This window comes from Leucoraja erinacea, chromosome 10 (genome assembly GCF_028641065.1).
Source record: "Leucoraja erinacea ecotype New England chromosome 10, Leri_hhj_1, whole genome shotgun sequence".
Lineage (NCBI taxonomy): Eukaryota > Metazoa > Chordata > Chondrichthyes > Rajiformes > Rajidae > Leucoraja > Leucoraja erinaceus.
The window spans coordinates 26355279-26367658 of NC_073386.1; the positions used below are offsets into that span (position 1 = coordinate 26355279).

Consider the following 12380-nt stretch of genomic DNA (forward strand, 5'->3'; position numbering starts at 1 on the left):
GTCATCAAAATATACCCAGACAAGTGGACCTGAAACAATGGCCTTACTTGAAGGATGCCAACATACCAAAATAAATTCTGGTATCGACCTACTTATCAGAATGAATGCTTTGAAGGCATTGGAACCTATACAGACTGTGAGGAGCCAAGGGGATGGACCGTTTGCAGTGAAAACCCTACTAGGATGGGTTATCTATGGCTCCTTGAGAAGGAACATTGAAACCAGAAGAGCTACCCTGCTGCTGCTGTTAATCAAAATATCTACTGGTAAACTAGAAAAGCTATTGATCAACCAATACAATCATGACTTCAATGAAAGTACCAGTAAGAAATCTGAAGAAATGTCCAGGGAAGAGTTAAAGTTCTTGGATATCATGAACTACTCCGTAAAGATGATAGACGGACACTATTGTCTGGACTTACCTTTCAAACAAGAAAGCGTTAGTCTGCCAAATAATCATTGTATGGCAGAGCAACGCACTCAGAATCTGAAACACAAGTCCCAGATTTCAAACAAAATCCCAGGGTCCAATTTCTTAAAGCTCAATGAAATGTTCATTTAGAGGAATGGTTTTCAATTTTTCAAGTCATTGTTCATAACATTTACACATTTTATACCTGCTCAAGTCACTTAAACTTCAAGGCTCTGTGTGGTGTTGTAGCCTTGTTTCCCTATCAACTGTAAATCTGAGTTGAATTACTGCATTCTTAACGTGATTGTAAGAATGATATCTCAACAATCTTCTAATGGTAAAACAGTACATTTGAATGGAATATTTTCTCATTGGCAACAATACAACTCAAAGGAATAAAGATGTAATACTATATTAACTTTACCGATCAGTGCCAGTGAAATAGATGTATTTCATGAATTTGATAGTATGTACAGGTGCACAACCTTTTATCCGAAAGCCTTGGGACCAGACACTTTACGTAATTCAGAATTTGTCAGTCTTCGGAATGGAAATTTTTTAGCGTAGATTTTAATGGCTGGCTCAGTGGTAGAGTGTTCGGCTCATATCCGCAAGGTCGCGAGTTTGCGCCTTGATCCCGGCAGTTACTCGGTCACGAGTTTGAGTCTTCAATGTCGTTTTTTCTTGCAGAATAAATGTTTGTATGAAATGCAGTGTAGGAGAGGTGTACTGACTGTGTGGGCAGAACTTTGGAAGTGGTTGCCCACCAGTCTAAAAAGCCGCTGTGTCTCCCTGTCCCTGGGATAGCAGGGGGCGATCAAACAGCACAGTACCCCCCTCCCCCTCCAACTCCAGAGGAATCCGCTCCCCGATGGGCCGCTACGGCGACAAGTGGCAGTTTGCCCACAGCCCGAGCTGCGCCACCCCAAGAACACCTTGCACACCATCAGCTTCTGCCCCTACGTGTTCCTCTGGAGTTGGAGCGGGGCTGGGCTGGAGTTGCTGCTGGCTGTGGGTCTCTGGGATCTCCGTGCTTGCAGTGGGCCTGGGGGTCGCTGTCCCGTTGGTCCTGACGTCTCCGGCCACCTCCCTGGACTGGAGCTGAGACTGGGAACTGTACCGCCCTTGCCTCCTCCCTCTGCAACTGCAAACAACCCCACTCTCCTGCAAGGGCGGTACAGTTCCCGGAGGATAGCAGGTGGCCGGAGACGTCAGGACCAACAGGAACCCGCTCCCCGATGGGCCCCTACGACGCCCCGAGCTGCGCCCCGTCATCCGCAACCCAGGTTCCTCTGTAGTTGGAGCGGGGCTGGGCTGGGCTGCTGTTGGTTGTGGGTCTCTGGGATCTCTGTGCTTGCGGTGGGCCTGGTGGTCGACGTCCAATTGGTCCCGACGTCTCCGGTGACTGCACTGGCCTGCTGCCATCGCCGACGTGAAAACAGTACAAAGCCCCCGCGCCGGTGCAATGAGTGGGGAGCTGGAGAGGGGAGGGATGGGGTCACACACATGGCCAGGGAGCAGAGGGGTGTAGGTGGGGTGAAACTGAAGGGAGCGACAATCTGCTGCTGCCTGCACGCTGAGTTAAAAAGTTCCCACGCAAGACTCACGATACACTGTGTATCGTGTCTACCGTGGGAACTTTTTAACTCAGCGGACAGGTAGCAGCATATTGTCAATTATTAACCCTCCCGCGCAATATACCCTCACCTTCTCTTTTATGGATGGGGATTTAGTTCCCCTTTCTTCGAGGACCGACCGGAGGTTCCGCTGTCACCTCTGCGGGCCGCCCTCGGTGAACGTCCTGTCTCCCTGTCCCTGGGATAGTAGGGGGCGATCAAACAGCACAATACCCCCCTCCCCCTCCAACTCCAGAGGAATCCGCTCCCCGATGGGCCTCTATGGCGACAAGTGGCAGTTCGCCCACAGCCCGAGCTGCGCGACCCCAAGAACAAGACGTACCCCTTGCACACCATCAGCTTCTGCCCATACGGGGAGCGTGTTCCTCTGGAGTTGGAACGGGGCTGGGCTGAGTTGCTGATCTGGGATCTCCGTGCTTGCAGTGGGCCTGGGGGTCGGTGTTCCGTTGGTCCTGACATCTCCGGTGACTGGCACTGTGCTGCTAGCATCGTGACGTGAAGATAGTACAAAGCCCCCGCGCCGGTGCAATGAGCGGGGAGCTGGAGAGGGGAGGGAAGGGGTCACAAACATGGCCGTGAAGCAGAGGGGTGTAGGTGGGGTGAAACTGAAGGGAGCGACAATCTACTGCTGCCTGCACGCTGAGTTAAAAAGTTCCCACGCAAGACTCACGATACACTGTGTATCGTGAGTCTACCGTGGGAACTTTTTAACTCAGCTGGCAGGTAGCAGCATATTGTCAATTATTAACCCTCCCGCGCAATATACCCTCACCTTCTCTTTTATGAATGGGGTTTTAGTTCTCCTTTCTTCGAGGACCGACCGGAGGTTCCGCTGTCACCTCTGCGGGCCGCCCTCGGTGAACGTTTTCAAGGACCTTTCTTCAAGGACCGAAAAAATGTCGCTATTCGGAGGTTTTCGTTATTTGGATCTTCGGATAAAAGGTTGTGCACCTGTATATTGAAAAGTAGACGGGTACCTGGACTAGGAACTTGATTTATACTGTGTGATGAACGTTTTCTTCTGCTTTCATTTTCTGCAATTTCTAAAACAGAGTCTTGACTATAAGGTACGTAATCATTGCTAATTTGCAAATTTCAAATTGTTTTGATATATGTTTAGCTGTCATAGCTCCTTTTTAAATGTCTATTAGTAATTGCCTTGTTATATACTCAGAACAATTAGAGGCCGGTATGTAGTAGCCATTTAGCTTAACTCAGCATGTTGTAACTATAACCAGTTACCTTTAAATTTTATCTGCCTGTAATTATGTGGGTGGCATCTACACGTAGTCAGAGGTGTGTTTGCAGCTAGGATTCTCGCGCAGATGCCCTGGTAGTTAGTTTAGTTTGAAGAAGCATGCGGTAGAAGTCACAGCTTTCGACCATGCATGAGTTTGACCACGAGTAAGATCGAAATGTACTTGTACAGGAAGAAGTTTGGATGAACATCTTACTGTTTTACTACAATAAAGAAACTATTCATTAAGAGACTGCGTGGAAGATTTATCTTTCGACAGCATTGGATGTCTCGTGGAGAGCTCGTGAGTGCATTTCGATTTTCTCCTGAACCCCTGTCTTTAATTCAGATTCAGATTCAGATTCAACTTTAATTGTCATTGTCAGTGTACAGTACAGAGACAACGAAATGCATTTAACATCTCCCTGGAAGAGCGACATAGCATATGATTTGAATAAATATTTACATTTGCATATATACAGACATAGTGTTTTTCCTGTGGGAGGAGTGTCCGGGGGGGGGGGGTGATTGGCAGTCACCGAGGTACGTTGTTGAGTAGAGTGACAGCCGCCGGGAAGAAGCTGTTCCTGGACCTGCTGGTCCGGCAACGGAGAGACCTGTAGCGCCAGTATCCAGTTGCAGAGGGAGGGATCGATGCCCAGGTTACCGAGTTTGGTCGCTGGATGTGGGGGTGGTGTTGGAGGGTCTATAGTCCGTGATGGCCTGGATGCCTTGCCACATGCATCAGGGGTCGGAGTTGTTATTGAAGTGCTCCTCAATCCTGAGCTTATGGCAGTGCTTGGACTTCTTGATGCCCCTCTTCAGGTTAGCCCTGGATGAGCTTTACTTCTAAATCTAGGGGTACAGCTATTCTTATCAGGAAAGGTATTCCTTTTAAATTAAAGAATACTATATCAGATAAAGAGGGAAGGTATACTATAGTCTCGGGTGAAATTTATGCAACCCCACTAACTTTGATAAATATTTATGCTCCGAATTTTGACAACCCCCAATTTTTTGATAAAATTATTGATATAATATCAGAGTTTAATTACCAAAATGTGATAATAGGGGGGGACTTTAACTGTGTTTTAGATTCATATCTAGATAAGTCATCAAAACAAAAGAAGAGATTTAAAATCTAAAACTAGCGAACTTCTAAATACATATATAAAAAATACTAATATAATAGATGTATGGAGATCTGCTAATCCAGTTGGAAGGGAATACTCGTTTTACTCTCCGGTGCATAAAACTTATTCAAGAATTGATTATTTTTTAGTGGACATGAAATTAATGCCTTATACAAACAACCCAACATACCACATTAGTAATATCTCAGATCACTCTCCGTTGACATTCTCAGTAAAATTTGAGGGAATGCCGGGTAAAACATTTTTTTGGAGGTTTAATACACATATTTTAAATGACGTGCAAGGCTATCAATATTTAAAACAACAAATGAAACTTTTTTTCGATACAAATGATATACCAGGTACTTCGCCTTCTTTATTATGGGAAACATTTAAGGCATTTATGAGAGGAATTATAATTTCATACCAAAGTTTTCAAAATAAAAAGAATAAGACAGAACAATTGTTGTTAGAACAAGAAATCAGACAGTTAGAGTTGGATAATGCCAAAGATTCCACGACAGATAAACACAATAAGATAGTATTACTGAAATTTAAACTTAATCGAATTTTATCGGCAAGAGTAATAAGACTATTCCAAATTACAAAACAGGAACATTTTGAGTTTGGTGACAAGCCACATAAACTTTTAGCTCGCCAATTGAAAAAACAAGAAAGGGAAAATACTATAACCAAAATTAAATCAGAGAAAGGCGAATTACTAATACTACCTAAAGATATTAATAATAGATTTGCCCAATTTTACCAAAACTTATATACATCTAAAATTAAAATAGAAGATAGTAAAATAAAAAAATTTCTAGATAACTGTAATCTTCCAATACTGGACCCTTTGGAACAAGAGGAACTAGGAGCTCAAATTACAATCAAAGAAATAGGTGAAACAATAAAATCGTTGAAAAATGGTAAGACACCGGGACCAGATGGTTTTAATAATGAATTTTATAAAACATTTCAGGAGATAACGGCCCCTTATTTATTTAATTTATACTCCCATGCTTTTAAAGAAAACAAACTACCTGAAACACTAACAGAATCAACTATTACGCTTATTCCAAAAAAAGATAAAGATTTAGAAGATCCGGGCTCGTACAGAGCTATATCACTTTTAAATACAGATCAGAAAATTTTAGCAAAGATTTTAGCAAGTAGATTAAGCAAATATATTAGTAAACTGATAAACCCTGATCAAACGGGGTTTATACCTAAAAGATACTCATTTAATAATCTGAGACGCCTGTTTAATATAATGTACTCGCATAAAGTAGAGGAAGAAGATATATCAATTATTTCTTTGGATGCAGAGAAAGCATTTGATCAGGTAGAGTGGCAATACTTATATAAAGTACTACAAAAATTTAACATGGGAGAGAATTTTATAACAAGGGTAAAATTATTATATGATAAACCGATGGCAAGAATTTTAACTAATAACATGTTATCTCAAAAATTTCAACTATCAAGGGGTAATAGGCAGGGATGTGCACTATCACCCCTGCTATTTGCCCTTATGATAGAACCCCTGGCTGAAAGTATAAGAATTCATCCGAATATTCAGGGCTATAATACCAGGGACTCAAAGAATAAAATCTCATTATATGCAGACGATATACTTTTATATATTACAAAGTCACAAACGAGCATACCAAATTTATTAAACTTAATAATTTGGGTCTTTTTCTGGATATAGAATAAACTGGAACAAAAGCGAAATCATGACATTAAAACCTCAAGAACCTACACACTTACTGAAGTTCCCCTTTAAAATCGCAACAGAAAAATTTAAATATTTGGGTATTCAGATTACTAGAAAATATAAAGCATTATTCAATGCTAATTTCATACCTTTATTAAATAAACTTAATACACGGATTAAATTTTGGAAAACACTTCCCTTATCATTATTAGGTAGAATAAATGCAATAAAAATGATCTTCTTACCACAATTACTATACCTATTTCAGTCTATACCGGTATATATACCAAAATATTTTTTTTTTAAATTAGACTCTAACATTACAAATTATATTTGGGACTATAAATCACATAATCACAAAAAAACACTTATGTAAACCAAAAGAGGTCGGGGGACTTTCACTTCCGAATTTTATGTATTATTACTGGGCAGTGCATATTAAGAATATGATTTATTGGTTGGATAGTTCTACACAACAGACAGAATGGATAAAAATGGAGAAGGAGGATTGTCATCCTTGTAATATAGGAACGATCCTCTTTTCCCCAAAAAAACTGAATAACACAATATATAAGAAGAACCCAATTATATATGGTACAATAAGAATTTGGAAACAAATAAAATTATCTTTAAAATTAAGAAATCTATCACTGTTAATGCCAATTGCGAATAACCCTTTATTTAAACCATCTCTTATTGATAAGACATATAACCAATGGGAAAGTCTCGGAATTAGAAGGATCAGGGATATGTACAAAATAGGAAACCTACTATCATTCCAACAACTACAATTAAAATTTAAATTGAAAAACAACCAATATTTTAAATATCTTCAGATTTGCGACTTTGTGAAAAAATATATACAAGGATATCAAAAAGTAACTCCTGACTTATTGGAAGAAGCAATGAATATTGAAGCTGACTCACAAAAATTAATATCCTATTTATATAATAGTATTCTAAATATAGACCTACCATCGACAGAGGTACTTAGAGAAGAGTGGGAACGGGAATTAATGATAAAAATTACGAAAGTTAAATGGGAAAAATACCTGATATATATTCACAAATGTTCAATTAATGTAAGACATAATCTAATACAATTTAAAATTGTACATAGATTATATTATTCAAAAACAAGATTGAACAAATTTTATCCAAATATATCCGCCACTTGTGATAAATGTCTAGCCCAAAAGGCAACTATAACACACTCCTTAGTTTCCTGCATAAAACTTTATAGATTTTGGAATGATATTTTTGAAATACTTACAAAATTATTCAAGACAAGAATGGAACCTAATACTGAAATGATTATATTTGGTGTAATGGAAGATGGGAATAAATTGAACGCATCTCAAAATCTATTCTTTAATTATGGTTTAATAATAGCAAAAAAATTAATACTTAAATTTTGGAAGGGTACATCAATACCAACGCTTAAAATGTGGATTGCAAGTATGTTGGACACCGCTCATCTTGAGGAAATGCGATTCCTCCTAATGGATAAATCAGACCAATTCATAACGAGTTGGTCTCCATTCGTCGTTTTTTTGGAATCATATGGTGCAACACAATTGTAAAAAATAAATGTTTCAGGACTGGACGAGGGTTGGTCAAGACTATAAATAATGATCTCCTTTTCTTTTCACTATTTTCTCTCTCAACTTTCTTCATTTACTCGTTTTCTTTCCTCACACACTATATATTTCACATTTTTCTATCCTTTACTATCTAACTTCTTTTTCTTATTCTCATCTTTTTTCAATGTAACAAAAAAAAAAGAAGTTGTACATAAAATGTATTATGAAAATATATATTAGGCACTTTGGTGCCATATGACTGTGCTTACTTCTAATAAAATAAAATATTTAAAAAAAAAAGCCCTGGATGAGCTGTAGGCTCGAGCATCGCCTGACCTGAAAGCGGTGTCCCGTGCTTTCAGCAGTAGCCTGACCTCACTGTTCATCCATGGCTTCTGATTCGGGTATATGGTCACCTGTTTGAGGGAGGTGACACTATTGATGGTGGAGTTTATAAAGTCCAGAATAGAGGATGTGTAGGAATCAATGTCCGTGTGGGAGTCAAGGGTGGCCTGGGCTGCAAACGCCTTCCAGTCAGTGTTTCCAAAACACTGCTGAAGTGTGAAGTCTGCTTCCTCTGACCAGACTTTAACTGTCCTCACAGTTGGTTTAACCCGTCTGATGAGTGGGGAGTACTTAGGGAGCAGGAACAATGAGACGTGATCAGACTGACCAAGGTGGGGGAGGGGGATGGCTTTGTAAGCTTCAGCCATGTTGGTGTAGACTTTGTCCAGTGTCTTGTCTACTCTAGTGGGGAAGGAGACATGTTGGTGGAATTTGGGGAGTACAGTCTTCAGGTTAGAGTGATTGAAGTCACCCGCAACAATGAAGGCTGCCTCGGGGTTGTGCGTCTGTTGTTTGCTAATGGCAGTTTGCAGCTCTTTCATTGGAAGCTTGGCATTCGCATCAGGAGGGATATAGGCTGCAGTCACAACAGTGGAGGTGAACTCTCTGGGCAGATAGAACGGTCTGCATCTAACCAAGAGGAACTCAAGGTTAGCTGAGCAGTGACTCTCGATGATGGTGGAATCCGTGCACCATGCTTTATTTACATAAATGCACAGACCCCCACCTCTGGTCTTACCGGAGTCTGTTGTCCTGTCCGCTTGGAGTAAATGACGCCCTGTTAGCTGGATGGCGCTATCAGGAACGTCGGTGTTGAGCCAAGTTTCCGTGAAGATCAGGATGTTGCAGTCTTTGATCCAGTTGTGGGACGTGATCCTTAGCCGGAGTTCGTTCATTTTGCTCCGCAGGCGTTCTACAGCCCCGCAGCTCTGCTGATGGTCTCGAGCCCCGGGGCTCACCTGGCGTTCTCCAGCCCAGCGGGTCGGGTGGCGTTCTCCAGCTCCGCGGGTCGGGTGGTGTTCTCCAGCTCCGCGGGTCAGGTGAGCTCCACGGGTCGGGTGGCGTTCTCCAGCTCCACAAGTCGGGTGGCGTTCACCAGCCCCGGGGCTCACCTGGCGTTCTCCAGCCCCGCGGGTCGGGTGGTGTTCTCCAGCCCCGCGGGTCGGTTGAGCTCTGCGGGTTGGGTGAGGACCACGGGTCGGGTGAGGACCGCGGGTCGGGTGAGGACCGCGGGTCGGGTGGCGGTCTCCAACCCCGCGGCTCACCTGGCGGTCTCCAGTCGGGTGCTCTGTTGCTCTGATGAGCTCAGACGGAAGACGGAGATCGCCCAAAAAGTTGTTGCAGCTGCAACAGGAACCAAAGTCCAGAAGTTCCTGTCGGCTGTACGATAATCATAGTGACTAAAGGAAAGATTCCTTGAACGATATGAAATTCTGTCACTATACTCCATAATCAGACATTATAGAGAAAATGCTCCTATCACTGCCTTATTCAATTGTGCTATAAACTATATAATAATTATAGCTGCATTATAATGACGCAAGTGAAAAAATTAAAAAATAAGTAAAGTGGACAAATTAACCAAAATGTCTTACAACCTGTCCTCACTGTGGTTTGCATATTAGTACTGTACATGTATAAACTTGCACATTAGAGCTATACCATTTTATAATTGAGCAAATATTAAATTGCTATTCTGTATCAATTAGCAGAGCACACAGAATTATTCTCTATCTCATGATATGGAACTGGTTAAAATGTATTAGACAGGATTCGTACTCCAGACATTGACTTTAGCTTCTGATGTGCAATGAAAATGATCTACAGCAGTTGATTTAGTCTGATATTTAACAATAGCTTTTGCTGGATAAATTATTACATTATGCGTGCACTCAGCTTTTCTTAAAGCAAGTAATTTATAATAATTATGATGATCATTGTCAGTTTTAATTAAGTACACATAAATGCTGATTGAGCCGATCATTTAAACTCAAATTTCTGGGAAGAAAATGCAAATTATGGTCATTTATATCAGATTCATGTACAATTAAAAAAACCTTTCAGATGACAGGAATGATGAGTTCAGGGTGGGTGAGGGAAGAGGATATCATGCATTCCAAAAATTCTTACATAAAATAGTCATGAACTTTACTGCTCTTTGCATAGCAACATATACAAATGCATAGAAACTGAACATGTGAGTATATGCAAAACATAAATAAAAATCACCTGTTTTTCAGATCCCAGGGTCCAATTTCTTCTTAAAGCTCAATGAAATGTTCATTTAAAGGAATGGTTTTCAATTTTTCAAGTCATTGTTCATAACATTTACACATTTTATACCTGCTCGTCACTTAAACTTCAAGGCTCTGTGCAGTGTTGTAACCTTATTTCCTTCTTCTTCTTCTTGCGTATGGCGTGCACAGCCTAAAGTTGCAGAACAACTTGTTCTATTTGACCTTATTGTGTTTGCCAAGTTGATTGCATTCGTTGAAACGGGGCAGACCACGTGAAGGTTGCAATCTCCCACCCCGCCTTTTTCCCTATCATCTGTAAATTTGATCTAATGAGGATCTTGGTGGGAACCCACCTAAATAAAATATTTATTAGAAAGTGTTATGTCATAACGTCCTGCTAGGGAGGTTGGAGAAATAGACATACGTCTGAGTTGAACTACTGCATTCTGAACATAATTGTAAGAATGATATTTTAACAATCTTCTAATGGTAAAACAGTACATTTGAATGGAATATTTTCTCATTGGCAACAATACAAGTCAAAGGAATATAGATGTAATACTATATTAACTTTACCGATCAGTGCCAATGAACAAAGCATATAATAATAGATGTATTTCATGAATTTGAGAGTATGTATATTGAAAGGTAGACGGGTACCTGGACTAGGAACTTGGATTATACTGTGTGATGAATGTTTTCCTCTGCTTTCATTTTCTGCAATTTCTAAAACAGAGTTTTGATTATAAGCTATGTCATCATATGGCATGCATTGCTAATTTGCAAATTTCAAAAAACACTGCTGGCTTATATTAAATCAATCAATGCTGTACATTTTGTTTTACTCATTCGTCTACTTTTCATAAAATATATCGTTACTTATCAATGATTGTGCAAATGAAGATGGAGCTTTGTAGATATTTGGTATAATAATGAATTATGCTTTTTGTTTTACAGCCGATATACCCATTGCCTGCATTTGCAGTGAGGAATTTCATGGATTAATGTCGTAAATAAAGTAGGAATTAACTTTATAGGAATATTTTAATATCCCAACGACAACGTTTAGGGGTTCAAAGAAATATCGTGCCTGCACCCATGTATAACATTCTCTTACACAAAGGCACTTTTATAGTGACACAAAGTGCTAGAATAAGTTAGTGGGTCAGGCTGTGTCCCTGGAGAACATGGATAGGTGACGTTTCGGGTCGGGATCCCTCTTCTGACTGGGTCTAAAGAAAGGTCACAACTCAAACCGTCACCTATCCATGTTCTTCAGGGATGTTACCTGACCCGCTGAGTTACTCCTGCACTTACCGTCTTGTTTAGTAAGCCAGCATTTGCAGTTCCTCGTTTCTGCGTTTTTATGGCGCTAGGTTGATAGCATATTGTTTCAATAAATTTAGTCTGTAACTTTGACCTTTTAACCAGGGCAATATTAATTTTGTATGTAGTTTACTGTTAAGTAATTTTCTTTTAATGCTATTTAAAAAAAAAAAATTGGATGCACAATAAATAGATCTGCATATAAATTAGTAGACAGACAAGTGATATTGTCATATAAATGTAACGCACGTAATCAATTGCGTGCAAAACTATCAGCTCAAAATCAGTTGTTCCCAGTAAAACATTTCTAATGACGGCAATAATGAACAGAACACCATTTAAATGCAACTTGCTATACACTGTGAAAATGTGATTTATAAGCATTCATTTCCTTTAGAAAGTGAATGTACCACTGTTTTATTTCAGGCTTTGCAGGCTCAACAATATATTCAACTGGATATTCATTTGTATATTATTACAAACAGGTGAATTAGGAGCAGGAGTGGGACACTCAGCAACAACAGTACACTCCACCATGTAATAAGAACATGATTGATCCAATTCAACTCTGTATTCCCATCTACCAATGAAAATATTTCAACCTCCCCCCTTGCCTAACAATCTATATAATTAAAAGTCCAAACTTGGCCACTTCCTGCTTTCACTGTATATTGATTTTGTTTTAAACGCTACCACTTATGGCTGTGATTTTTGGCCATCTTACTCAGAGTCCCCCTCCGCTCATCATGTGCA

At 40.2% G+C, this 12380-nt stretch overlaps 1 protein-coding gene across 10 annotated transcripts in view; it reads right to left on the reverse strand.

The window, feature by feature from the left end:
* Positions 1-12380, reverse strand: part of LOC129700943 (uncharacterized) — a 130218-nt gene that overhangs the window by 70020 nt on the left and 47818 nt on the right. For 6 of the 10 annotated variants that reach the window (XM_055641794.1, XM_055641786.1, XM_055641787.1 and 3 more), the window contains 2 exons: positions 10962-11027; positions 3027-3083 (listed from right to left, as the gene is read on the reverse strand). In XM_055641794.1, the coding sequence (XP_055497769.1) occupies positions 3027-3083; positions 10962-11027 (123 nt within the window). The remainder of the gene's footprint in view (positions 1-3026; positions 3084-10961; positions 11028-12380) is intronic. The other 4 variants (XM_055641793.1, XM_055641792.1, XM_055641790.1 and 1 more) reach the window with 1 other exon arrangement.